Raw genomic sequence first — 26,228 nt, forward strand, 5'->3', positions numbered from 1 at the left:
GCCATTAAGTATGAGGCCAGTGCTGCCACACCTGGAGCCAGCTCCTCCAGAAACTTCTATGCCTGCAATGCCCTTGGGGAAACCTGGCCTGAGGTTCACACAAGTGTCCTTTCCTTAGTCCACCTGTGCCTGCTCGGCGCTCGAGGCTGGGGAGATGGTCCCCAAGGACCTCCGTGGAAAAGAGGCAAAGCTCGCTTGACTGATACCCAGCTGGAGGCTCAGCCTCACACTGTTAGCGGAGGGACAGCTGAAGCACATTAGCATAGGGGCTTAACTCGGGTGGGGACACACAGTGGCAGGTGGCTTGGAGCAGGCACGATGACAGAATGAAAACTGTGCCAGTGAAATGGCTTAGCAGGCAAAGAGGTTTGCCATACAAACTGGGCCACATGACTTTGATCTCCAGAACCCGCATAAAGTGGAAAGGAGAGCTGAGTCCAAAAAGCTGTCCTCTGACCTCTCCATATACAGCATGGCGCATGCACTCTCCAGTATACACACACACACACACACACACACACACACACACACACACACACACACACACACCATGCACGCACAGCAGGGTGCCCCACCCCGGGGCCTGTAGAAGCACTTCAGTTCAGTCTGAGGACCATGGGGAGCCAGCAGGCAGGCAGCATCAAACTCAAAGCTACGATTCAAAAGCTAGGCTTGGTGGTACATGCCTGTAACCCCAGCATTTGGGAGACTGAGACAGGAGGATTGCCATGAGTTCCAGGCCAGCCTAGGCTACATACTAAAACCTTTTAAGGAAGGAGAGGCAGGTGGATCTCTGTGAGTGCAAGGTCAGCCAGGGCTACACAGTGATAGCCTTTCTCAGTTCAATTAAATGTGGGTTTTCTGGGTGAGTCAGGCCTCTCCTTGGCTGTGCGTGCTGCCTGCAACCCCGTCCTGCCTTCCTCTAGCACAGAGGACAGCAGGTGGCTGCCACCAACAGTGCTCGGTCCCACAGGTACTGACTGGATACCTGAGCTACATGGTCCAGCTGGGGAAGCTGCTAGGCGGTGGGGACGAGGACTCCATCCGGTCCCAGATGCAGATGATCCTGGACTTCGAGACAGCGCTGGCCAACATCACCATCCCCCAGGAGAAGCGCCGGGATGAGGAGCTCATCTACCACAAAGTCACGGCCGCCGAGCTGCAGGTAAGCGAGAGGCTCCCCACGCGTCAGGGGCTGGCCTTCAGTGGACCCGAGCTTCAGACCCACCTTACAGCATCCTCGAAGTGGCCTGGTGAAGGAGGGTGTTGATCTACCTGGTCACAGGTGGAAAGACTGATGCTCAGGGAGGGACCCAGGATGCTGAATCGAGGCTGCTGAGATGTTTGCCTGGAGGCTGTGCTGGTGACCACAGCTCCCACGGATGGGATGGTCTCCTTCTCTCATCTACTGTTTGCCCTGTCCAGGTGATGGAGCACTGCAGCTCTCTGGGCTATGATGTTTCCCTTTTCTTTTCTTTTTCGTGAAAAACTCCTACATAGTCCTTCCTGCCTCTATCTCTAAATGATGAGATTACAGGTGTGTCACTTTCTGTGGGTTTTTTGTTTGTTTTGTTGTGTGGGTTGATTTGTGTGTGTGTGTGTGTGTGTGTGTGTGTGTGTGTGTGTGTGTGTGTTTTGTCTTGTTTTGTTTTGAGACAGGGTTTCTCTGCGTTGTCCTGGCTGTCCTGAAACTCTATATCTATAGACCAGGGTGGCCTCAAATTCAGAGATCCATGTGCCTCTACTTCTAGTCTCTGGGATTAAATGCATGTGCCCCCACCACCTGGCTCACTTTATTTTTAATGGGGTGCTTGGGATGAACCCAGGGTTTTCTGCTTGCTAGGCGAGTATTCAGCCAACTGAGCTACAGCCCTAGCCTTTCTCTGCAGGGCAACCAAGTGACATGGGTAGGGCCTAAGAGCTCCTAAGTGGCAGAGGAGCTGGCTGAGACTCAGGCTTGGCTCCCTGAAGCCTGTGACACACTCTTGGGTTGTAACTGCCCCCCCTGGACCTGTACTTTCTCTTGATTGGTGTGACCGGAGATAGAGCTTTTCCAGTGCTTCTGTCACTCTTGTCACTCCTGTTGTAGGCTGCCCCCTGGTGGCTGCTTGGGCTTCAGGGCTCCTCAGTTGATGGGCTGCTGGTTCCTTGTTTTTGTTTGTTTGTCTTAATTTTATTTTATTTTATTTTTGGTTTTTTGAGACAGGGTTTCTCTGTGTAGTCTTGGCTGTCCTGGACTCACTTTATAGAGCAGGCTGGCATCGAACTCACAGTGATCTGCCTACCTCTGTCTCCCAAGTGCTGGGATTAAAGGCATGCTTCCTTTTGGTCAGAATTGCTGTCCAACCTTGTCTTAGGCCCCCAAGGGGAGAGGGACCTCTCTCAGGTGACATTGTTGACTGAGCCTTGTGCTTGCCCCAGGAAGGACTGTCTCTGTCAAAGTTTCACCATCATGTTTTCATGGTCATCCCATCTGGGCAGCCAGCTTTTATCTGTCCGTCCCTTCTTCAGAAGGTATGCTACATTTTACATCTTCCTTCCTTCCTTTCTTTTTGGTTTTTGTTTGTTTTTGGTTTTTTTTAAGATTTATATATTTATTATACAATGTGATGCCTGCACATATACTAGAGAGGATATCACATCTCATAGATGGTTGTGAGTCACCATGCGGTTGCTGGGAATCGAACCCAGGACCTTTGGAAGAGCAGTCGGTACTCCTAACCTCTGAGCCATCTCTCCAGCCCCTGGTTTTTGGATTTTTGAGACAGGGTTTCCTGGAACTCATTCTGTAGACCAGGCTGGCCTTGAACTCACAGAGATCTGACTGCCTCTGCTTCAGCCGTGCCTGGTTCATGTTCCTTCCTTGAGGTGCACATGGGCTTGCTGTCCTGTGCTTCCCAGCTAGTAGCCCAGGAGGAACCAGTGCTTGTCTATCTGCGAAAGGCTTTGGGGAGGAGAAGCTGGGGCCTAGGCCTGGGCAGGAAAGGCTAGGGACTCAAGTCTAATGGTTGCCACACTAAAGCCAGGCCCTAAGAGTCCCAGGAGGAGCCACAGCCCTCAAGCCTTCCGCAGCTGCCAGCTGCCTGCAGGTTCCCAGGAGATATGGTGCCTGGCCGGTTGTTATAGAGACGGGTAGTCTGCGTCGGGCACCATCTGGCACTGTTTTCCACTCTGAGGCTAAAAGGTTGAGGGAGATGTTGTTTGCATGGCACGATTTGGTTTGTTCCAGCCTTGCAGGTCTTACCATGGTGGCCTCGCAGTAGCCTGATGCTGAAATTGATGCCCAGAATGGTATAGGGCACAGTGCTCACCAGAGTCTGGACCCCACCTGTACTTTTGAGTTATTCTTCCGCAGAATAAGGGGAAAGAGAGATGATTGGTTCTGCATTCGCTGCTCCTCCATGCTCCGGTGGGAGGGGTCCCTTCAGAGTCAGCAGCCTACGAGTGCCGGCCAGCGCTTGGCCTCAGAACGTGCCACCACCTGACCCATCTTAAGCCATGTGTGAACCTGAGGCAGGTCACATGACTCCACCCCCTGAGCCTCAGTCTCCTTCCTAGTAAAGAAGCACATGACCCCGCTCTGGGCCGGAACTCAGAGGTGAATGGGGGCTATGGCCCCTGCCTGCCTAAGGGACAGCGGTTGTCCCCTTTAACTCTCGGGGTCTTTGGAGAACAGCTGCTAGGAAATGTTAGCCAGCCGAATGGGCAGATGTGCAGGTACAAGAAAACATGTCTCACCTTAGGGATGCCCTGGACCCCATGAGGCTGGACTAAAGCCTCTCTACCCACCTGCCCGTGGGATATGGTGATGCAGAGAGAAGTGAGCATGTGCAATACAGATGCTTGCTCTTTGTGACTAGCAGTGTCACCTGGGGTGTGTGTGTGTGTGTGTGTGTGTGTGTGTCCCACATACATGCACTAAAATAATGACAATTAATTTAGCGCAGAGCATCTTCTCTGATATCTGAAGGCTTAACTTTTCTTTCCAAACTCTGGGCGAATAAAGGCACAGCCAGCTCCATCATGTGGTTCTCGGCTAGCCCTGCTGCTGTACTGCATGGCTGCAGGCTAGCCCGGAGTAGAGGCTGAATTCGGGGCCATGAGTCAGATGCCCAGCGTTGTTTCTCCAGTCTCTTCTCCCTTCCTTCATAGGAGCTTCTGTGTCAAAGGTTGCCGAGGCGTGAGCTCCGTCCTCTCCCTGTTTCCCCTTTGGGCATGGAGTCTTAGCGCATCTTCTCTTTGTTCTGTTTTATTTCCAGTGCTGGGAGCTGAAGCCAGAGCTCTGCACATCTAGGCGACTGCTTTCTGCCACTGAGCTATACCCCAGTCTTAGTCTATCTGCACATGAGCGCAGTACCCGGCAGAATCCAGAAGAGGGTGCTGTTGCCCACTGAGACCCCTCTCCAGACCCATCTATATAGCTAGCACAGGCTGGCCTCAAACTACATAGCAGGGCTTGCTATGGAGACCAGGCTGACCTTAAACTCACAGACATCCACTTACTTGTTTCTGCCTCCCAAGTGCTGGGCTTACAGTCATGCCCACCCATGGCTAGCTATACAATGTCTTTTCACCAAATTTATCTTTTCTTCTCCCTAACTCCTATCAGATCCCACCCCTCACCCATACCAACTTCATGTCTTCGTCGCTGCCGACATCATCGTCGTCTTCATCTTTTTCTTCTTCCTCCTCCTCCTCCTCCCATCACGTCCAGTTTGTGCTGCCCGTGTACTCATAGGTATGGACCATCCACTGCAACATGGCCGACCTATGACAAATCCTTCCAAGAAAACTGACTCCCTCTTCCAGAAGCCTTAACTATCTGTAACTCCCGAGCTAGGGGTAGGGCTTGGGTGCCCCTCTCCCTCCATTGTTGGAATGCTGATGCCTTAATCGTATACTGGCAGCCATGGCTTCAGTGAGTTTGTGAGTTCCCTGTCCTGTCGTGTCCCAGAGGACACTGGTTTTGCCCCTGCACAACTTCAAGCCATAAATGAGATAGATGTCCATATCACACCTTCAGCCTTGGTAATTTTGAGACAGGGTCTTACATAGCACAGACTGGCCTCAGACCCACGATCCTCCTGGCCTGACCTCCCCAGTGCTAGGATTGGAGATGGGCACCACTCTGCGGCTCTCTCTCTCACTTCCCAAGCCTCTTTGAGTTGGTTGGTACCCAGCAGGGCCCCTTGGCTTCCAGTGTGGAAAATAGAGCTCATCGGTGTCCTCAGGGGGACTGAGTCACAGCAGAATGTCCCAGTTGACTAAAAGAACCGTCTCCGTGGAAACGTGTTAAGTTAGGAATCTCTGAGGCAATCGAGGCTGGAAATTTGAAAATCCTAGTGTCCACACACAGCTCCTCAGCTCACCCCCACGGCACGTCCCAGCGGGAACATCTGCTCACCCTATAGGAACAGCTTGTGTAGAGTCCGTGGTGACTTTCATCACTGACGTCTCTGTCGGAGAGCGTTCCGGTGACACGTGGTTCTCACCAATTATGTGAGCAGTGACATTTGTAAACGTATCCGTTTCCCCGGGTCCTTGCCAGAGGATCCTGCCATCAGGTGGCTCCGACTGATCCCTGTTAAGATCTGACAAGTGCACCAAGCCACCCAAAGGCAGAGGATCTGTCAGGAGGAGGGCGGGGAGGACAAGGCAGGAGACAAGGATGCTTGGTATATGGCAGGCCATTTCCAGAGGATGGAGCAGGCAGCTCTGTTAGAGAAAGGCTGTGAAGTGGCTCTGAATCTATGCTCTGGTTCCTGCTGGGGACTCCCATCAGGTCTGCTCACTCGCAGTTCACATCTCTCTTGCTCTGGGCAGCAGGGATGTACTGTGGCACACTGGCTGCCTGCCCACTGCGCTGTTCAGTTTCCAGCCCAGTACAGTCAGCCTTGGGAACACTCAACCATCAATGGCACAAATCAACCCCTTGCTGCGAAATGGCTCGTAGTGTTAAGCGGTTCCCACTGGTGCCTTTGGGAGCTGGACACACCCTCAATTTCATCTCTGCCTTCTCAGCTCTCTCCTGCAGTGGCTGAGATGCTCTTTGAAGCCCAGAAACAGCGTCCTAGGGCTGTAGCCCATGTGCTTAGTGTGTGGGAGGCTCATTTCAACCACCAACACTGCCAACAAGCAAATAACCTAGAGGTGACGGAACACTGCTGTGTAGGTCTGTACAGGCTTCAGCTGACTTGTGACCTTAGGAAAGCTACCCTTCCCCTTGTACAGAGTCACCTAATAAGTGGAGGGTCTTAGGGCTGACCCCCATTCTCCCTGAGGACAGGCTGTGTGCTGCTTGAATTTTCCCAAAGAGGAGGGGCTTTATAGCTAGCATGCGTGCCTTCTTTCTTTCTTTCTTTCTTTCTTTCTTTCTTTCTTTCTTTCTTTCTTTCGTTTTTTCAAGACAGGGTTTCTCTGTGTAGCCTTGGCTGTCCTGGACTCGTTCTGTATACCAGGCTGGCCTCGAACTCACAGAGATCCACCTGCCTTCCTTCCCAAGTGCTGGGATTAAAAGCATGTGCCATCACTGCCCAGCCTCACTTCCTTTCTTTGCTTGACATTTTCTACTTCTTTAAGGGGAATGAGAACAGAATTTGACATTCCTCAGGGCCACTCTGAGACAGAACTCAAATAATGATTGGAATAGCCTGCCATCGATGGCTCAGTAGCTAAGAGCCAGGTACCCATGATGCATTGCTGTAGACGGGCATCTTTGCTGAAACACAGTCTCTGTAGCCCTGAAAGACCTCAAGTTCTGAAAAGTAGCATACTAAAAATAACAGGACATGTGGATGCCACGGGGCTGGGGCTGCCCATTCCAAAATTGTGCAACCCAGCTTGGGGACACTGTGCTAAGTCAGGACAGGAAGCTACAAAAGGGCAAGCTTTGGGGGTTGGGGGTGAGGAGGGCAGCTCAGTGAGAGAGCATTGGTCTTCTGTGTTGCAAAGCCACGGGTCCAATCCCAAGCATCATAAGAAAAAAAAAAATAGAGGAGCAAAGACTGTCGTTTTTGTGTCTTCGCTTATCTGAGGTCCTTGGGGCAGTAGATTTATAGGGGCAGAAGATGGAGTGAGTGTTTCCCACCTGCTGGGGACTTGGGAAATAGGGAGTCTAGACTTCTTTTAGCCTGGCAAGGCGCTGGGAAACAGGCTGGATGGGTGATGACAGCAAGACAGTGACCGGCTAATGGCACACAGCCGGAGTCAGGCATGCTCAAGGTGAGCCTGGCATGATGGTGCAGTCACATCAGAGGCAGGAGGGGAGGATCACTGCGAGTTCAAGGCCGACCTGGTCTGCATATACTTCGTTGGGGGGAAAAAAAATGAAGATGACGATACAGGGCTGATGGGATGGACTCAGCAGTAATGGCGCCTGCACCAAGCTAAGGGCCTGAGCTAGATCCCCGGGTCCCACACAGCTGAAGGAGAGAACCAACTGCTTTAAGTTGTTCTCTGAACTCCCTGTGCATACTGTAGCGTGCACACACACACAAATAAATAATGTAAATTTAAAAATGGGGATAGCCGCCGGATGTGGTAGCACCTGCTTTAATCCTAGCATTCTTGGTTTGTCTGTCTTTCTTTCTTTCTTTCTTTCTTTCTTTCTTTCTTTCTGGTTTTTGGAGACAGGGTTTCTCTGTGTAGCTTTCGCTGTCCTAGACTCACTTTGTAGACCAGGCTGGCCTCGAACTCACAGAGATCCACCTGCCTCTGCCTCCCTGAGTGTTGGGATTAAAGGTGGGCGCCACCACAGCCTGCAGGTGCTTGTTACTTTCTGAAGAGGAAGTACAGTGAAATTGGGGGAGATGCAGAGGTGGCCATCACCCTCCAAGCCCTTGTGCATGTACATGCATTGGAAAAGAGTCATATGTAATGTTCCATATGGCCCTAGCTGGTCTTCATGAGAGCCCCAGGTGAAGGCTGGCCTCCAACTCAGATCTGCCTGCCTGTCTCCCGAGTGCTGGGATTATAGGTATGTGTGACCATGCCTGGCTAGTTATCCCTGTTTTTATTTCTTATTTTTATTTACCTCTTTTAAGACAGGCTCTCACCATGTAGCCCAGGCTGGCCTGAAACTTGATATGTAGCCCATGCTGGCCCAAAACTCATAGAGATCTGCCTGCGTCTGACTCCTCAGTGTGTCAGCTTTCAAGTGAGGTCTTTTTAACTTTTGTTCATGCGCATGTGCGTATGAATGCAATCAGTCACCTCACCAGCCCTCCCTCAGATGAGGTCTTGTCACCTCGTCCCTTAGACTGCTATACACGGAAACTCTGGCCAGCCAGCTCCGGCTCTGCCCTGCACTCTGGCACATAATGTCATATATGCTGCTAATCAGAAGGCCATGATGCCTTCTTCTGAGGAATGTCCGGGAAATCTGGGCTTGAGGGGTAAGTGGCCTGGTCACCCTCACACTGCCCTCTTTCCTTGCAGACCTTGGCACCTGCCATCAACTGGTTACCCTTCCTCAACACCATTTTCTACCCGGTGGAGATCAATGAGACTGAGCCCATTGTGGTCTACGACAAGGAATACCTAGGACAGGTGTCCACCCTCATCAACAACACTGACAAATGGTAAAGGCGACAGGCAGGTGCTAAGGGGACAAGATGGTCTGGGGCAGCTCCCTGGCTGGCAGCCCTGCCCTCAGGCAGGGTGGGGACAGGTAATGTTTGGACTGGGGTTGGGGGCAGGGCCCTGGGGGGGGCTTCTGTGCGAGGGTCCTGGTTCGAATCCCTGGTCCTCCTCCCATGGCTCTGTAGCCTCAGGACAAGGGTCTCATCCTTCCCCGAGAGCTAAGAGAAGGCAACGCTGACAAGTACTGAGGCCTAGTAAGTGCCAGGTACTAGTTTCGCTTAATACCCAGTGACACTTTATAGATTTTAAAGGCAGAAGTGTTAGAAGGTATAGGGACAAAGAGGAGCTCCTAGGATGTGTGTTATATGTGTTTGCATGTGCACATGAGAGAGGTTTCCTGTCATCGGGACTGATGCTGTTCCCCTGGCCTTTGTCATCTTCCCTCACGACATCTCAGCTCTCTGCAGACTTTGTAGTATTCCATCCGGTACACATGTTCGTCTGTTTACCTTTCCCTTGCCGGATGTTCAGGTTAAAATGGACGTCCTTGTGCTAAGGTGACTTCTGTACAGGCATGGCAGCAGCCACAGATAGGTTTCCTGTGCCCTGGAGATGGGACAGAAGGAGTTGCCAACCACAGAACCTTGAACCTAGGTGACCATAGGCCCGCCTCCTTCTAGCTGGCATTTAATGAGTACCAACGGCATACCTGTGATTACATTAGACACCAAGGGCTTTCTGTGGTGGAAGAGCTGGCCTTTCCTTTGAAGAGCTTAAGTTCCCTGTGCTTAGAGATGGTAGGCAGCTGCATTGGCAGGCTAGAGGAGAGCTTAGGTCAGAAACTGAGTTAGAGCTCTACCCCGGGGGTCTCTGAGCTCTCCCTGGCTCCTGTCACCACAGCCTCCTCAACAACTACATGATGTGGAACCTGGTACGGAAAACAAGCTCCTTTCTGGATCAGCGCTTTCAGGATGCCGATGAGAAGTTCATGGAGGTCATGTACGGGACGAAGAAGGTGAGCATGCTACTGTGTGCACCCGTGCACGGGCAGGGGACCAGGGAGACTGTGAGAGAGAAGCTTGATACAGGAGAGTAGCATGGAAAGAGAGTAGCTTGGTACAGGAGAATCCACTGACGTTCATAGGCTAGTTAACCTGATGGAACAACAGAGACCCTGCCTTAAGGCAGAAGGTGCAGACCAGTTCTTGGCCTCTGACCTTCACACACTTGCCCATGCTTACATGTGAATACACACAAAATTTTTCTTTTAAAAAAACTTTTTAAATGACGTAGCATGTTTAAGTAACCAGTTCCATGACTTTTGACAAATGAAATCACAGAGGTATTCACTACCCCAGGCCAGATGGAAACCACTCCCAGGACTACTGACCTCATCCTGAGCAGGAAGTGCCTGGGTGGGGCTCTCACGTGCACACTGTGCCAGCTTCTTGTTCTCAGATTAACCGTGTAGGCGTCCTCTTTACGTCTGGGTTCCTGATGGTCTATTCCTTGCTGTGCCAACTGGCGCATCCCATATGAAATCCCTGTGTTTTGACTGGGCAGTGATGGCGCACACGTTTAATCCCAGTACTCAAGAGGCAGAGGCAGGCGGATCTTTGTAAATTTGAGGCCAGCCTGGTCTACAGAGTGAGTTCTAGGACAGCCAGGGCTGCATGATGAAATACTGTCTTGAAAAACCAAAGAAGGAGAAAAAGAAGAGGAGGAGGAAGAGGAGAAGGAGAAGAAGAAGAGGAGGAGGAGGAAGAAAAAGAGGAAGAAGGCGCTGTATTTTGATTATCCACACATTGCTCTATGAAACCCTGCATTTTGATACCCATCTGTGATAGCCCGCTGTGTTTTGAGCAGTTTGGGGCTGATTAAAAAACAAACAAACAAACAAACAGGCTTCCTTGAGTGTGAGTGGCTGTTACTGCCAGCTCTCTAGGGTGAAGAGGACCCCCACAGCAGCAGTCGTTTACCTGAGCTCCCATGTGACTGTTGTCAACACTGTCCTCAGGGACTGCTGGGCAGGGCCAAGTGAGAGCGGGACTTCCCAGGGCTACAGCCCTACACGGCTACAGCCTGCATTTATGCTGCTCAGGCATCTGTGGACTTGAGGACTTGTGAGAACAAAGAGAGCCTTCTGCCCTGCCTGGAGCTGTGCTCTTTCTAGGAGGCTGCACTGAGGGTGGGGTCCTGGCTCTCTGGGAAGGTTTTCCCTGCATCCTCTGGGAGGCTGGAGGAGGTGGGGCTAAGGTGGGAGGGGCCAGGGAGTGACTGGTTTCCCATTCTAACCACACCCCTCACCTGCTCTCACTCTCCAAGACCCTGGAGGAAATTTTATCTTAGTTTTGTTTTTAGGGTTTTTTTGTTTTGTTTTTGTTTTTGTTTTGGGAGACAGGGTTTCTGTGTCCTGGACTCGCTCTGTAGGCCAGGCTGGCCTTGAGCTCACAGTGTACACAAAAAAGGCTGACCTTTGAACTCCTGGTCCTTCTGCCTTTACTTCTCCAATTCTGGGATTACAGGTGTGCGTGCACCTTCATGCCCAATTGAGTGTGTCTGTGTGTCTTTCTGTGTTTGTGCAGGGTCTAGCCTGGAACACACTATGCGGACCAGGCTGACCTTGAACACAGGGAGATCTGTCTGCCTCCATCTCCTGAGTGCTTAGGATTAAAGGTGTGCCGCACCATACTCACTGAACGCTCCAGGTCCCCAGGCCTTTTGGGACCAGGCTAAAGAGAGAAAGAGAGCCTGACTCTGTAGCCCAGGCTAGTCTCAGACCTCAGGTCATCAATTCAGGGCCATCACGCCTGTCTTCCCCACCCCACCCCCTTCAGTACTGGTGATAGAACTCCAACCTCATAGAAGGCAGGCAAGCACTCTGTCACTGAGCTGTTTCCCCAGCCCTGAGTCCCCTAGAGTAGCCCCCACTGGGTCAGAAAAGGGTATCTCCTGAAGCTCCAGAAGACAGCACAGGCCCCTGGTGGCCCCATTCCCAGGCAAAAAGGGGCCGTGGCCGCTGACAGCCATGTATATGTTTTCCAGACCTGTCTTCCCCGCTGGAAGTTTTGCGTGAGTGACACGGAAAACAACCTGGGCTTCGCGCTGGGCCCCATGTTTGTGAAAGCAACCTTTGCTGAAGACAGCAAGAATATAGTAAGTGCCTCCTGCGTTAGGGGCGCTAGGGATGGAACCCCGGGCCCCACACATGCTAGGCAGGTGCTCTACAGCTGAGCTGCATCCCCGGCTCTTGTTGCTGCTTTGGTTGCTAGTGGTGCTGGCTGCCCAGAAATTATGTCAGCCGGCGGTTAACAAACAGGCTCCAGTGGGAGTCAAGGCCTCTCCGCCTTCAGTCTCACCACCCCTGTTGCTATATAATGCCACCAGCCTGTTTTCTAGACTCTCCCACCTGTCTTTGGCCTTCAGGTCTGTCCATGACATAGTTACCTCCCAGAGCTGCTGTCCATCTCTGGAGTGATGGTGACCGTTTTGAAACTGTCCCTCAGAAGCAGAGTCTCTAGATTTCAAGGCTCATTCCATTATTTTTTTTTTTTTAATTGTCGCTCTGGTCAGTTTGGGAAAGGCTACAGATTCTAGCTTTCTCGGAAGGAATCAAGAGCACTGGTCCATGTTAAAGACTCTGAAAGATCCTTCAACAGAGTCTTCTTCAGCTTCCCCAAAGCTGCCTCATCTTACTTGACCCTGAGTTCTGTTAATGAGAGGCCAGCCTTGTCTTGCAGGATTCTGTCAGGGGAGGGTGGGGTAAGATACATGGCTCCTCTCTAACCCGGGTCTAGCCTTCTGCACGGGCCCTCTGGTGATGCCGGAGCCCAGCTCTTATTTCCTGCTGTGGCATCTATCTGTTCCCCCCCAAGGCCAGTGAGATAATCTTAGAAATCAAGAAGGCGTTCGAGGAGAGCCTGAGCACCCTGAAGTGGATGGATGAAGATACCCGGAGATCGGCCAAGGAGAAGGTGAGGCTACTTGGGAGGACAGAGGGCACTAGCGGAGGGAAGGGGTGGGGGACGTTCTGTCCAGTAAAGATGTGCACGGATGACGTTGCGCTCTGTGACTCTAGCGGGACTCAGAACATCCTGAGGCCCCAGTGATGTGGTGTCAGGAGACATCCCAGAGCAGAAAGGGGGGAAGGACATACCCTAGAGAGACTAGACCAACCCTTTCGTAAGAGCCGGCTCCTGTGATGAGTAACCCTTCGTCCTAGCTCGTTCCTGCAACTGTGACCTCTCTCCTCTCACCACTGTTCTGCATGGGGTTCACTTACAGTATTTAAATTTTGGGGTACACATCCAAACCGTGATGGCTTTCTTGGGGGAAAATGACACCTCATCAGAATTTACCAGACTCATTCCAGGAAAAGATGTAGGAGCCTTAAGGAGGCGGGAGGCTGCCCTAGGCTCCCCTTGGCACAGACCCTGAGCCTGAATCCCGCAGAGCTGGGGCCAGGCTTGGCCAGCATCATTTGACATGGTCTTATTCTATCCCTCCTGTCCAGGCGGATGCCATCTACAACATGATAGGGTACCCCAACTTCATCATGGACCCCAAGGAGCTGGACAAAGTGTTCAATGATGTAAGTGGCCTCCACCTGCCCCTCACTCTCCTCGATGCCCGCGTGAGAAGTTGCCAGGGTGGGTCTGATTTAGATGTTGGAGGTAGCATAGTTATGAGCCTGTACCAAAGTGATGTGGCATGGGGTTTGGGGATACGGGCTCGAGGAAGGCTTTTCATGTCCTGGGTCAGTGGGGAGGGGGTCCATGTCTCCCTAGAGCCATCATCAACCATTGCTCAGTGGTTACTATTGGAACAGGAGCAGTGCACCCCACTAGGAGTGGCCAGCTGCCGGGATTGAGTGGGAAATAATAAATGAATAGAGCAGGGTGCCTAAGCGGTAGTGCTTAGAGTGTACGAGGCCAGAGGTTCCATCCCCAACACCACAGGACAGGCAAAAGAAGGGAGGAATAGCCAGATGTGGTAATGCGTGGCTAATCTTGGCATTCCAAAAGCTGGGGCAGGAGGGGCAGGGGTTCAAGGCTATCTTTGGCTACCTAGCAAGTTCAGGATGAGCCTGGACTACGTAGACCCTGCCTCAAAGGTAGACCCTGCCTCAAACAGCAAACAAACAAATCAAAAGATTGATGGAGGCATTAGAGAGCTGGCTCAGTGGTTACGCCAGCCAGCCATGCACATAACTGCTCTTGCGGAGGCCCTGCACTGGGTTGGGTCCTCAGCACCCACACTGGGCAGTTTATAACCTCCTGCAACTCCATCTTGAGGAGACATGACTCCTTCTTCTGGCCTCCCATGGTCACCCACACACACACACGTGTATACTGGCACACACATGCATGTACACACAGATACACATACTTTTTTTTTTTTTGTGGCTTTTTGAGACAGAGTTTCCCTGGTCTTGGCCATCCTAGACTCACTTTGTAGACCAGGCTGGCCTCGAACTCACAGCAATCCGGCTGCCCCTGCCTCCTGAGTGCTGGGATTAAAGGCGTGCACCACCACACCTGGCCCCCCCCCTTTTTTTTTTTTTAATGATTACTTTGGCTGGGTGGAGGTGGTGCACATCTCTAATCCCAGCACTCAGGAAGCGGAGGTGATGGGGATTTCTGTAAGTTTAAGCCCAGCCTGGTCTACAGAGTGAGTTCCAGGACAGCGAAGCAGCCAAGGGTACACAAAGAAACCCTGTCTCAAAAAACAAAAAAGTATTACTTTGAAGAAATGAAGGAAGCAGATCTTCAAAGGCACAGTCAGTGACCCTGAAGTGTCCCCAGGGACCAAACTGAGCCCCTCGCTCCCCGCTGCTGCTCCCAGACATCCTCCTGCCCCTGCATTCCTCTCTTCCTTCCTCAGACAGTGCCTGGATCCTTGGCTTTGACCTTGAAATGAAAGAGGAGGCATACATCCCAAACAGCTAGGCATCAAGGCCTAGTTGGCAAGCCCTTGCTGCTTGGAATTGTCAGCAAATCGACTGGCCCACATGATTAGGTCTTCAGCATTCTCCTAATTGATAATTGTCATTTGGGACACTTTTGACATTACAGTAGCCTCACCTCATGGTTATATTTACAACCCGAATCTATTAAAGTTACTGCTGAGGCTGTCAGACTCTGTCTGTAGCTCTGATTCCTTGAGAATCATTTCAAATGTTCCCGAGGACTCCTGGAGGCTGCCAGGTGCTGCCTCCAGACCTGACTCTGCGCCCCTCCCCCCCCCGGGGACCAGTGTCTGACAGATGTTTCTGTTGCCAGAAAGATCTAGAATGCATCTGAGCAAGAGCTCTGCATTTGTCAGGGAGAGAGAAGCCAGGCTGGGTGTTGAGGGGTGTTTGAGGGTGCAGCTGGGTGTTGAGGGGTGTTTGAGGGTGCAGCTGGGTGTTGAGGGGTGTTTGAGGGTGCAGCTGGGTGTTGAGGGGTGTTTGAGGGTGCTGCTGGGTGTTGAGGGGTGTTTGAGGGTGCAGCTGGGTGTTGAGGGGTGTTTGAGGGTGCAGCTGGGTGTTGAGGGGTGTTTGAGGGTGCTGCTGGGTGTTGAGGGGTGTTTGAGGGTGCAGCTGGGTGTTGAGGGGTGTTTGAGGGTGCTGCTGGGTGTTGAGGGGTGTTTGAGGGTGCTGCTGGGTGTTGAGGGGTGTTTGAGGGTGCAGCTGGATGCTAAAGGGTCTATGAGGATACATACCCCGACACTTCTGAGAGAGAGTGCAGCTCCAACCATTCGATCTGTGCTACGCATAGGGAGCTATTTCATTCAATTAATTTTTATTTTATTTGCTGACTCAGGGACAGGGTCTTATGTGACAGTCCATGGTAGCTTTGAACTCTGTGGCCAAGGTTGACCTCGGACTTGTGATTTTCCTGCTGGTAATCTCAATTTCCCCTCAAGTGCTGGGATTACAGGCATGCACCACTATGCCTAGTGCTGGGAACTGAACCCAGGGCTTTGTTCATTCGAAGCAAAAAGTACTAGGCGCTACCCCAGGGCATCTCACAGCACGCATGACCCTCAGGGGCACGCCTTCATGATGATTTTAAAGTGTCTTTGAAGTGGAGAGTCAAGGCAAAGGGAAAACCTGAGCCATTCCAGTCTCTGGCCTGCAGGCTAATTTGGTTAGCCTTGTGGGGGCCTCAGTTCTCTCGGTTCTAGAAGGTTCCCAGCCTGACCACGCTCTGATTTTTTGACTCTTTTCTATTTCCCCAGTACACAGCAGTTCCTGACCTCTACTTTGAGAACGCCATGCGCTTTTTCAACTTTTCATGGAGGGTCACAGCCGACCAACTCAGGAAAGCCCCAAACAGAGATCAGTAAGTCCCCCAAAGTCGGGAGACCCAGAATGACCTGCAGTGGGTGGAACGTGGCTTCATCGCTTGCTTGCCATGAGTCAGATACAGCTGTCATGAGCACTCTCTGAGGAACGGAGCTGGTCCTCTCACTTGTCAGATGTAGAGGCCGAAGACCAAAGTGGGTCGTGGTGTGGGGCTGTGGAGTCAGCATCTCCTCATGCCTGGCCTGCTGACAGAGTAGGTGGTCCTCCTGTCCCAGCACTGCTGACTCAGTAGCCTTCAGAGCTCGCTTCTCATTCTTGGCCATGGGAAGGAAGAAGCTCACTCTTGAGTCATTGCGACAGCAAAAGGTTAGAACTCCTGGGGAGGGATGGGCCCCACGTGGTCCTCTATTCCTCATGACCGAAAGTGGTGGCTTCTCCACAAGGGCTGGAAGAAGGTTCCAGATGTGCCCCAACAGCTGTCACTACTGAGCCACACTACCACAGCAGCAGCAGCATCTAGGGAACTCTTTCTTTTTTTTTATTTTATTTTTTTTATTTTCTATTTATTTATTTATTTATTTTTTAATTTTTTAAATTTTTTACTTTTTAATTTATTTATTTATTAATTACACAGTGTTTTGCCTGCACGCCAGAAGAGGGCACCGGATCTCATTGTAGATGGTTGTGAGCCACCATGTGGTTGCCGGGAATTGAACTCAGGACCTTTGGAAGAGCAGGCAGTGCTCTTAACCGCTGAGCCATTTCTCCAGCCCGGGAACTCTTTCATAGGCACCACATTTTGGGTCAGAGTATGGCTCAGTGGTAGAATACTTGCCTGGCACATGCAAGGATCTGGGTTCGATCCCCAGCCCTGCAAACTGACCGAGAGCTTCTTAAATCAGAATAGCCTGGAGCAAGATGCAGGGTCTATCTTTTATTGTTTTTGAGATGGGGATCTTAGGATGTCATCCAGGATGGCCTTGAACTCCTGAGCTCCAGTCCTCCAGCCTCAGTGTCCCGCACCCAACAGCAGGCACGTGCTGCTGCACACAGCTTTGGGTATTTTAGTGTTTTATCTAATAATAATAATAATAAAGTGCTTGCTAAAGAAGTGTGAGGGCGCTGTTCATCTGTCACCTTGTGCAGGCGAAGGAAACGTAAAGATTCCTGGGGCTTGTCCCACCTGCCAGGCAATAGTCAAATTGGCAAGCTCTGGAGAGGAGGAGAGACCTTGTCTAAAAAAATTAATGTGAAGCCGGGCGTGGTGGCGCACGCCTTTAATCCCAGCACTCGGGAGGCAGAGGCAGGTGGATCGCTGTGAGTTCAAGGCCAGCCTGGTCTACAAAGTGAGTCCAGGATGGCCAAGGCTACACAGAGAAACCCTGTCTCGAAAAAAAAAAAAAATTAATGTGACAATAATAGAGACACTCAACAGTGACCTCTGGCCTCCACACACCGATGCATACATGTGCATATATCACACACAAATAAATGAATAATACCCGTGAGCCAGGCGCAGTGGCACACGCCTTTAATTCCACCACCCGGGAGGTAGAGGCAGGTGGATTGCTATGAGTTCAAGGCCAGCCTGGTCTACAAAGTGAGTCCAGTACAGCCACGGCTACTCAGAAACCCTGTCTCGAAAAAACAAAACAAAACAAAAAAAAACCATACACCATACACAAAAACAGGTAGGTAGATAGGTAGGTAGGTAGATGGATGGATGGATGGATGGATGGATGGATAGATGGATGGAAAGATAGATACTCTTTTTTTTTTTTTTTTTTTTTTTTGGTTTTTCGAGACAGGGTCTCTCTGTGTTAGCCTTGGCTGTCCTGGACTCACTTTGTAGACCAGGCTGGCCTTGAACTCACAGCGATCTGCCCACCTCTGCCTCCCAAGTGCTGGGATTAAAGGCGTGCGCCACCACGCCCGGCTAGATAGGGACTCTTAAGCTAAGCATGTATATTATACTCAGGGTAGAGCACTTACTTGTCTGGTGTGTGTGACGCTCTGCATTCTATCCCCAGGTCACAAAACAAAAACAACACAAACCAAAATAAAGCAAACAATAAAAATCCCTTTAGAAAAGTCAGACACTGGGGCTGGAGAGATGGCTCAGCAGTTAAGAGCACTTCCTGCTCTTCCAGAGGTCCTGAGTTCGATACCCAGCAACCACTTGGTGCCTCACAAATATCTATAAGTGAATCTAATCCCCTCTTCTGTGTCATGCATGTGTACATGCATGTAGAGCACTAATATTTATAAATAAGTAGATCTTTTTTAAAAAGAAAGAAAGAAAGAAAGAGAAAGAGCAGCTGTAGCACTGGAAAGATGGCAGAGAAAGGGGAAAGAAAAAAGATCCCTTTGGTTCCAGAAAATCTCCTGAGGAAGCGGAAGGCTTATGAGGCCCTGAAAGCCACCAGGCAAAACAGGCGCTTTGGGCAAAGAGAGAGAGAGGAAAGGGAAAGAATTCAGGTCTAAGCGAGTGGAATCATTTGTACATGATTCCTGGCGGTGGCGGCGGCGTGACAAGATGCATGCCCAGCGAGTAGGCGTGAAGCCTGGAGCTTTGGAAGTGCCTGCTGAGCCATTCCTTGGCCTTCGTTATAGGCCTGGAAGAGATTGAAGGAGTTGAGTTTGTTAGTACAGAGGAACCCTGCGAAACTTCGCCTGAAGAAATTGTTCAGCGCCACCCCTCAGACTGTAGGGTGTGGAGCCTTACGTGACCTGGGGATTTCCAAGTGTGAAGTCTGTCCGGCAGCTCATCTTGAAACGTGGACAAGCGAAGATGAAGGATTAGACTGTCCCTCTGACCGACAACACAGTGAGTGAGGAGCCCCTGGGGGACATTTGCTGTCCTTTGCCTGGAAGACCTCATCCATGAAATTCCCTTCCCAGGGAAGCACTTGCAGCAGGTCTCTTCGTTCCTGTGCCCTTTCGACCTCTCGGTGGCCCGTCATGCTACCAGGAAAGGAGTGGGATTCCTCAAGGAGATGGGCTTCCTCCCCCCCACCCCCCACCCCCCCACCCCCGCTACCGGGGTGAACGCATCAATCAGGGCATCCATCAGCTGAACTAGACCAGGACCAGGATCCCCAAAAGCACGTGCACTGCAAGTGTTTCTGTTGTTGAAAACTATCACGTGTCTTCGGAGAAGATTATTTTTCTGCCTTCAAAAACTGAAGAAAGGGGCCAGGAGAAAGACAATAGGATACGAGCATCGCAGGCACCTCAACGCAGCCCAGGTCCATGGGAAAGGACTCTTGTTCTCCACATTGGCTGCCCTTGTCTCAACCCAAGCCATGGAGGGAAGAATTGCCTGCTTCGTCAAAAAGGAAGGAAGGAAGGAAGGAAGGAAGGAAGGAAGGAAGAAAGAAAGAAAGAAAAGTCTGATTCCTCTAAGCTCAGTACTGCTCCTCAGATTAATTTTCTCAATCCTAAAAACATTTTACAAGAGTTCTTAACCTAGGTAATGGCAACTCCCCTTTGCCTCTGGCGCCCTCTTGTGGACAAGAGGTTCAGACACCTGTTTCCTCTAAGCATCTCATCCTCAAGGTACTTGCTAAAGCACAAGGAGATGGGCGTTTAAGCTTCAAAGTATAGCACAGGCATGGCTACCAATTCATCTGAATTTCTCAGTTTAACTTAGTCTTTCAGCTAAATTTTGTACATTTTTTCCACTGTCTTTACGTGGCTTAATGACACCCAGCAAAATACCTCTGTGGTACTCACTGGGAGAAAATAGAAGGATTAGGCTAGTGTGAAGGTATTGTTTTTCTTTTTCTGTTCTCCGTTGGCTCTCCCTCTGCACCAAAAAAAAAAAAAAAAAAAAAAACCAGTGAAACACCAGCTATTTGATTTACTTTACATGGTTGGTTACAACCTTTTTGGCCTTAGGACCCTTCCATATGCTTAAAAAAATAACACCTGCTGTCCTCAGATCTGCGGGTGTAGCTGAGGTCACGGAGTGCCTGCCTCGAGTGCTTGGGCCTTGGCACCTCATAAAACCCAGTGTGATGTGCACCCCTTAAGTTCTAGAACTTATAAGAGGGAGGAAGGGAGAACAAAAGATAGAGGTTACCACCCCCCACCCCCGTGACATAGTGAATTCTAGTCCTGAAGACATGAAACGTAGTCTTAAAAACAAAAACAACCAGATTATCAAAAAAGCTCTTAAAACATTCATTCTATTGACTTTACCCGAAACTTATAAAATTAGTGTCCTCTCAAAAATATATTTATGTGCTGCGCATGGTGGCACATGCCTTTAATCCAGACACTAAGGCAGATCTCTATGAGTTCAAGGCCAGCCTATTCTACAGAGCGAATTCCAGGACAACCGCTGCTATACAGAGAAACCCTGTCTCGAAAAACCAAAAAAAAAAGCATATCCTCTGGTCTCCATGGATACCTGCACATACCCACATGCAGACAAATATATGCACAAACAAATAAAAAGTATTTCTAGATGTTTTTTATTACATATATGAGTGTTGCCTGCTTGTCTGTGTCCATGTGCATGCATGGTACGCACAGAGCTCAGAAGCAGAGGTCAGATTCTCTGGGACTACAGTCACAGATGGCTGAGAGCCACCGTATGGTGATGAGAGCCAAACCCAGGTCCTCTAGAAGAGCAGCTAAGTGCGGCTGCTGGCGGTGGCGGCGCACACCTTTAGTCCCAGCACTCAGAAGGCAGAAGCAGGTGGATCTCTGCGAATTTAAGGCCATCCTGGTCTACAGAGCAAGTTCCAAGATAGCCAGAGCTCCACAAAAAAAGACCCTGTATCAAAAAAAAACAAAAACAAAGAACCGACAAGCAAAAAAAATGGCTTTTGCCGGGCTTAGTGGCACACACCTTTAATCCCAGCACTCGGGAGGCAGAGGCAGGCAGATCGCTGTGAGTTTGAGGCCAGCCTGGTCTACAAAGTGAGTCTAGGACAGTCAAGGATACACAGAGAAACCCAGTCTTGGGGGGGGGGGAGGAAAAAAAAGTGCTCTTAACTGCTGAACCATCTCTCTAGCTCCTAAAATATTTTGAGTCTTTTATAGGTAGATAGGTAGTATTGTACTTTGTTAAAAAAAAAAAATTTTTTTTTTTCAGGACACATTCTGGGGGTGGAATCAGGGCCTTTCTCTACCACTGAGCTATATCCCAGGATCCATCACTTTCTTTATTTCTGGCTTAACAGAAAGCAGCTGGACTCTCATGTCGGCCTCACATTCATCTGCTCTAACATGCTATTTTGAAGTATATGTAGAAAAGCCAGCGTCACACAGACAAATGGTTAGGGAGGAGAGAGGTTTGGGCTTTTTGGGTTTTGGGGGGTTTTTTGTTTTTGTTTTTGTTTGTTTGTTTTTGTTTTTGTTTTTATTCTTTGGTTAGGCTTTGTTGTATTTTTAAAATTTTTTGTATTTTTCTTTTATTTTGAGGACAGGGTCTCTATCCCTGGCTGTCCTGGAATTCTCTATGTAGACCAGGCTAGCTTCAAACTCAGAGAAATCCTGACTCTCCCTCCCAAGTGCTGTAATTAAGAGAGTGTTCCACCATCTCCAGCAGGAAGGGGGAAGACCTTAATACTTGTACATATTCCTATTTCATTTATTTTTTAAAAAGTGTCTGGGTGATAGTGGTGCATCCCTTTAATCCCAGCATCCGGGAGGCAGAGCTCCTGGTCAGCTTGATCTATAGAGTGAGTTCCAGGACAGCCAGGGCCACACAGAGAAATCCTGTTTAAAAAAGAAAGAAAAAGAAAAAGATTTTACTCTGCGCGCGCACGCACACATACAATTATTTTATATATATACTTATTACATATACTTGTGTGTGTACGTATGTATATATGTATATGTGTGTATATGTATGTGTGTATATATATATTACACAAGTACTTGTGGTGACCAGAAGAGGGCGTCAGATCCCCTAGAACTGGATTTTTTTGTTGTTGTTGTTTTTGTTTGGTTTTGGTTTTTTGAAACAGGGTTTTCCTGTGTGCCCTTGGCTAGCCTTGAACTCACAGAGCTCTGCCTGCCTCTGTCTCCTGAGTGCTGGGATTATAGGCATATGTCACCTACACCTGGCTAGATTTTGTTTGTTTGTTTGTTGTTTCTTTGTTTGTTTTGGGGTTTTTTCGGTTGTGGTGTTTTTCTTTTTTTTTTAAGGTTTATTTATTTATTATGTATACAGTGCACATCAGATCACATTATAGATGGTTGTGAGCCACCATGTGGTTTCTGGGAATTGAACTCATGACCTCTGGAAGAGTAGTCAGTGCTCTTAACCGCTGAGCCATCTCTCCAGCCTCCTGTGTTGTTTTTCAAGATAGGGTTTCTCTGTGTAGCCTTGGCTGTCCTGGAACTTGCTCTGTAGACCAGGCTGGCCTTGAACTCACAGAGATCCACCTGCCTCTGCCTCTTGAGTGCTGGGATTAAAGGCGTGCGCCACCATGGCCTGGCCCTGGAACTGGATTTACAGGTGGTTGTGAGCTGCCCTGTGGCAGCTGTGGACTGACCCCAGGTCCTCTGGAAGAGCAGCCAGCGCTCTTAATTACTGAGCTATCTTAGCCCACCCAGATAATCTATTTTGAAACCCCACATTTTTGTCATGCGTAACAGATGACATCAGTTGTTTCCCCAGAGATCATAAACTGGCTCCGCACATTCACTAGAAAATGTTCAGAATCTGCGTCCAAAAAGCCTATGGTTTGCCTGGCACTCTGAAAGTGGAAATGGCGCAAGGACGCCCATGTGCTTTGTGGGCGTTCCCCACTGGGGCACATAGAACAAGAGGCTTGTACTAGGGGAGTGGGGGTGGGGGGTGGGGCTTAATGGTTCAACAGCTGTACTGCCTCTCAAGGACATTCAGAGAGTGAGGGTGGCTTGTTGGTGTGGGTTTGGGGTGGTTTCTTTTTGAATGTGGGGTTTGTTTGCACATGTGTGCTTGTTTGCATGAGTGTGGGCGCAGGTGTGAGTGCCGTGCTCATCTGCGTTCATAGAGGGCAGATGTGAGTGTCTTCCTCCATCAGTCTCTGCTTTCTATATTGAGGCATCTCCTTCTTGAAGCCCCGAGTCACTAGTCTAGCTCACAAGCTTATGTCAAGGTTCCCATCTCTGCCTCCCAGGGGCTGGGATTACAGGCTGGCCACAGTGCTCACCTGCATTTACATGGGTGCTGGGTACCAGAGCTCCAGTCCTGACACTGCATAGCAACACACACCACTGAGCCATCTTCCTAGTTCCCCCACCCACCCACGCACCCTCCCTGCCTTTTTTTTTTTTTCTTTTTGGTTTTTTGTTTTGATTGTATGTTACCCAGGTTGGCCTTGAACTCACTATGTGACCCAGGATGACTTTGAAATCCTGATGGGATTTCGGGCACCATTCACAGCTACGTCGACCTGGTTTTTGGTAGAGTGCTTGTGTAAAATGACTGTTAATATTTAATACTGATTCATACAATTATTAAGGGGGCAGTTATTCCTTAAACCACCATTTTATAGATAAAAGATACAGAAACTTGTTAGATTGTAATAAGCCTTAAAACACTAGGGCTGGGCAGATATGAGCCCTCTAAGCTATCTAGTCTGCTTCCCACCAGAATCTGCATAAAATACCTGCACTTGTTCCACTTGGGCTGCTTCTGCCCCCTCAGGCCAGTCCTTAGAGCAAGCTGCTCTTGGCTGAGTGCTCCTGATGATGCTAAGCCCTGGCGACCCGCCCCTTTCTTCCTCCTTCCTCTCTTTTCTTTGTGGTTCTTCTGTGACACTCCCGCCCCCAAGCCTGAGAACCTTTGCTCCACCTACCTCTCTTCTGCCCAGCTCAGGCTGGAGGCAACTTTATTAGCCAATCAGGGGTAATTTAAGAGGCAAGGGTCACACAACATCATTTTGGATACATGAAATTTCGATGGTAGGACAGTAAGGATCTTGGGGGGCAAGCAATTTAACTTTTTTTTTTTTTTTTTTTTTTGGTTCTTCAAGATAGAGTGTCTCGCCGGGCGTGGTGGCGCACGCCTTTAATCCCAGCACTTGGGAGGCAGAGGCAGGCGGATCGATGTGAGTTCGAGGCCAGCCTGGTCTACAAAGTGAGTCCAGGACAGCCAAGGCTACACAGAGAGACTCTGTCTCGAAAAACCAAAAAAAAAAAAAAAAAAAAAAAAAAAGATAGAGTGTCTCTGTGTAACCTTGGCTGTCCTGGACTCACTTTATAGACCAGGCTGGCCTCGAACTCACAGGGATCCACCTGCCTCTGCCTCCCGAGTGCTGGGATTAAAGGCATGCACCACCACGCCTGGCTAGCAATTTAACATTTTTATACATCAATCCCAACATGCCTGTGAGCGGGGAGGCCTTTGGTGTCCCTTTAAAGCACTTTGAGAACTGCTGATAGAGGTTGACATTGAACTCTCTCGGTTCTTTTTTCTTTTTTCTTTTCTTTTTTTTTTTTTTTTTTTTTGAGACAGGGTTTCTCTCTGTAGCCTTACCTGTCCTGGACTCACTACATAGACCAGGCTGGCCTCGAACTCACAGCGATCCGCCCGCCTCTGTCTCCCGAGTGCTGGGATTAAAGGCGTGCGCCACCACCACCTGGCAGACTCCACAGTTTTAAGGCCCCCCTTCTACCAGCTTTGCCGGGGTCCTCACGTGTGCTTGTGGCTTGCAGGTGGAGTATGACCCCACCCATGGTGAATGCTTACTACTCACCCACCAAGAACGAGATTGTGTTTCCCGCTGGAATCCTGCAGGCGCCGTTTTATACCCGCTCTTCTCCCAAGTAGGTCATAACCTGATGCTCTTTCCCAGCCTTTCCCTGACCTCAGCAACCCCCAGTCCAGTCTGGCCCAGAGCCCATAGCTGACCACTTAGCCAGCCAGCCTCCATGAGCCACTGGTTCCTGGGGAGCCCAGAAAGCCTGGAATTGGGAGACAAGTTGCCGGGGAAACAGCTTCTGTGGCCATGTGGCCCTCCTGGCCACTCTTGGCTCTGGATGCCCCTACATGGTGGGGCTGGGAGGAACATGTCACAGAGTCGGGATCCCTCTGGACACAGAGCTGGAGAGAAGGTCTTCTGCCTTGTGTGTCATGCAGGCCGGCCTTGAAAGCCAGAGCCCTGGATTTGAGTCCCAGGCTCCATATTAACTATGTGACACTTGGGCAGAGGCTGACCTGGCCCTAGCCCCAGTCCATTCTTGGGTGTTAAGACCCAGCTCTGCTGAGTGACTTACACAAGTACATGGCCCCCAGAGGACAAGTTGACAGTGGCTAACCATGCCCCCCCTTCCTGTAGTCTCCAGAGGCCAGATTCCCAGATGCCCCTGTTATATTTCTGGCCCAAGGGGTCACATAGCTGGCTTCACCCTCACCTGTGTGTTCCTCCTCCAGCGCCTTGAACTTTGGTGGCATTGGTGTCGTCGTGGGCCACGAGTTGACTCATGCCTTCGATGATCAAGGTACAGGTTATGTGGGGGCCCCCATACAGGCAGAACCGGCCCGCTTCCTGCCCTCCCCATCTGTTTGTTTCCTGGTCCCTTCACTCCTAAGGAGATTCGTACAGAGGCATCAGTGTTCAAAGGTTGCCTCTGCTGCCTTCTGACGGGATGACTTTCAGCCAGTCCCGTTACACGTCCACACTTCTCTTTATCCGTGACTGTGAGGAGGCCGTGTAGTGGTGGGAAGGTCTGTGGTTACCATGAAGTCCCTGCTCATGGAAAGCGCTTTTGTTTGCTTAGGTTGGCAATAGTATTCATCAGGGAGCATACAGTTCTCTACCATTCTAGAAACTTCTCTGGCCTGACCATAGTCAGAGAAATGGCAGTCAAGCCCACATCATTAGTTAACAGCCAGAATCCCACCTCCTGCCTCCTGCCTTGGGGACCCCGTAGCCCAGAGGGAAAGGCTGCGCCTACCTGTGGTCCTGGCACTGCCTGCCCTGGCTAGAATTCTATTCCTTGTGGTCAGGGGCCCTTAGCCAGTTTTTGTTGTTTGTTTGTTTGTTTGTTTGTTTTGGTTTTTCCAAGACAAGGTTTCTCTGTGTAGCCTTGGCTGTCCTGGACTAACTTTGTACACCAGGCTGGCCTCGAACTTACAGCAATCTGCCTGTCTCTGCCTCCCGAGTGCTGGTATTAAAGGCGTGCGCCACCACCGCCCGGCTCTTAGCCAGTATTAAAAGCAAGCTCTGAGCCGGGCATGGTGTCGCATGCCTATAATCTCAGCACTCAGGGAGCCAAGGGCAGGTGGATCCCTGTGAGTTCAAGAAACTGAGTCTAGAAACTGAGTCCAGGAGAGCCAAAGCTACCCAGAGAAACCCTGTCCTCAAAAAGCAAAAACAGCAGCACTCAGGAGGCAGAGGCAGGCAGATCGCTG

The 26,228-nt window shown here is 50.2% G+C and overlaps 1 protein-coding gene and 1 pseudogene across 4 annotated transcripts in view; both read left to right on the forward strand.

Moving 5' to 3' along the window:
• ECE1 (endothelin converting enzyme 1) overlaps nt 1–26,228 on the forward strand; it is a 106,828-nt gene that overhangs the window by 72,645 nt on the left and 7,955 nt on the right. For all 3 annotated transcript variants that reach the window (XM_084788163.1, XM_084788162.1, XM_084788161.1), the window contains exons 8-16: nt 974–1,165; nt 8,437–8,579; nt 9,481–9,595; nt 11,626–11,736; nt 12,456–12,554; nt 13,094–13,171; nt 15,802–15,905; nt 24,530–24,640; nt 25,248–25,315. In XM_084788163.1, coding sequence (XP_084644289.1) covers nt 974–1,165; nt 8,437–8,579; nt 9,481–9,595; nt 11,626–11,736; nt 12,456–12,554; nt 13,094–13,171; nt 15,802–15,905; nt 24,530–24,640; nt 25,248–25,315 — 1,021 coding nt within the window. The remainder of the gene's footprint in view (nt 1–973; nt 1,166–8,436; nt 8,580–9,480; nt 9,596–11,625; nt 11,737–12,455; nt 12,555–13,093; nt 13,172–15,801; nt 15,906–24,529; nt 24,641–25,247; nt 25,316–26,228) is intronic.
• LOC311600962 (large ribosomal subunit protein uL30-like 1) lies at nt 17,630–19,610 on the forward strand (annotated as a pseudogene). Its single transcript has one exon. The product of its transcript is annotated as a large ribosomal subunit protein uL30-like 1 (transcript).

Source organism: Acomys minous, assembly GCF_964271855.1.
Source record: "Acomys minous genome assembly, chromosome: 6".
Taxonomy (NCBI): domain Eukaryota; kingdom Metazoa; phylum Chordata; class Mammalia; order Rodentia; family Muridae; genus Acomys; species Acomys minous.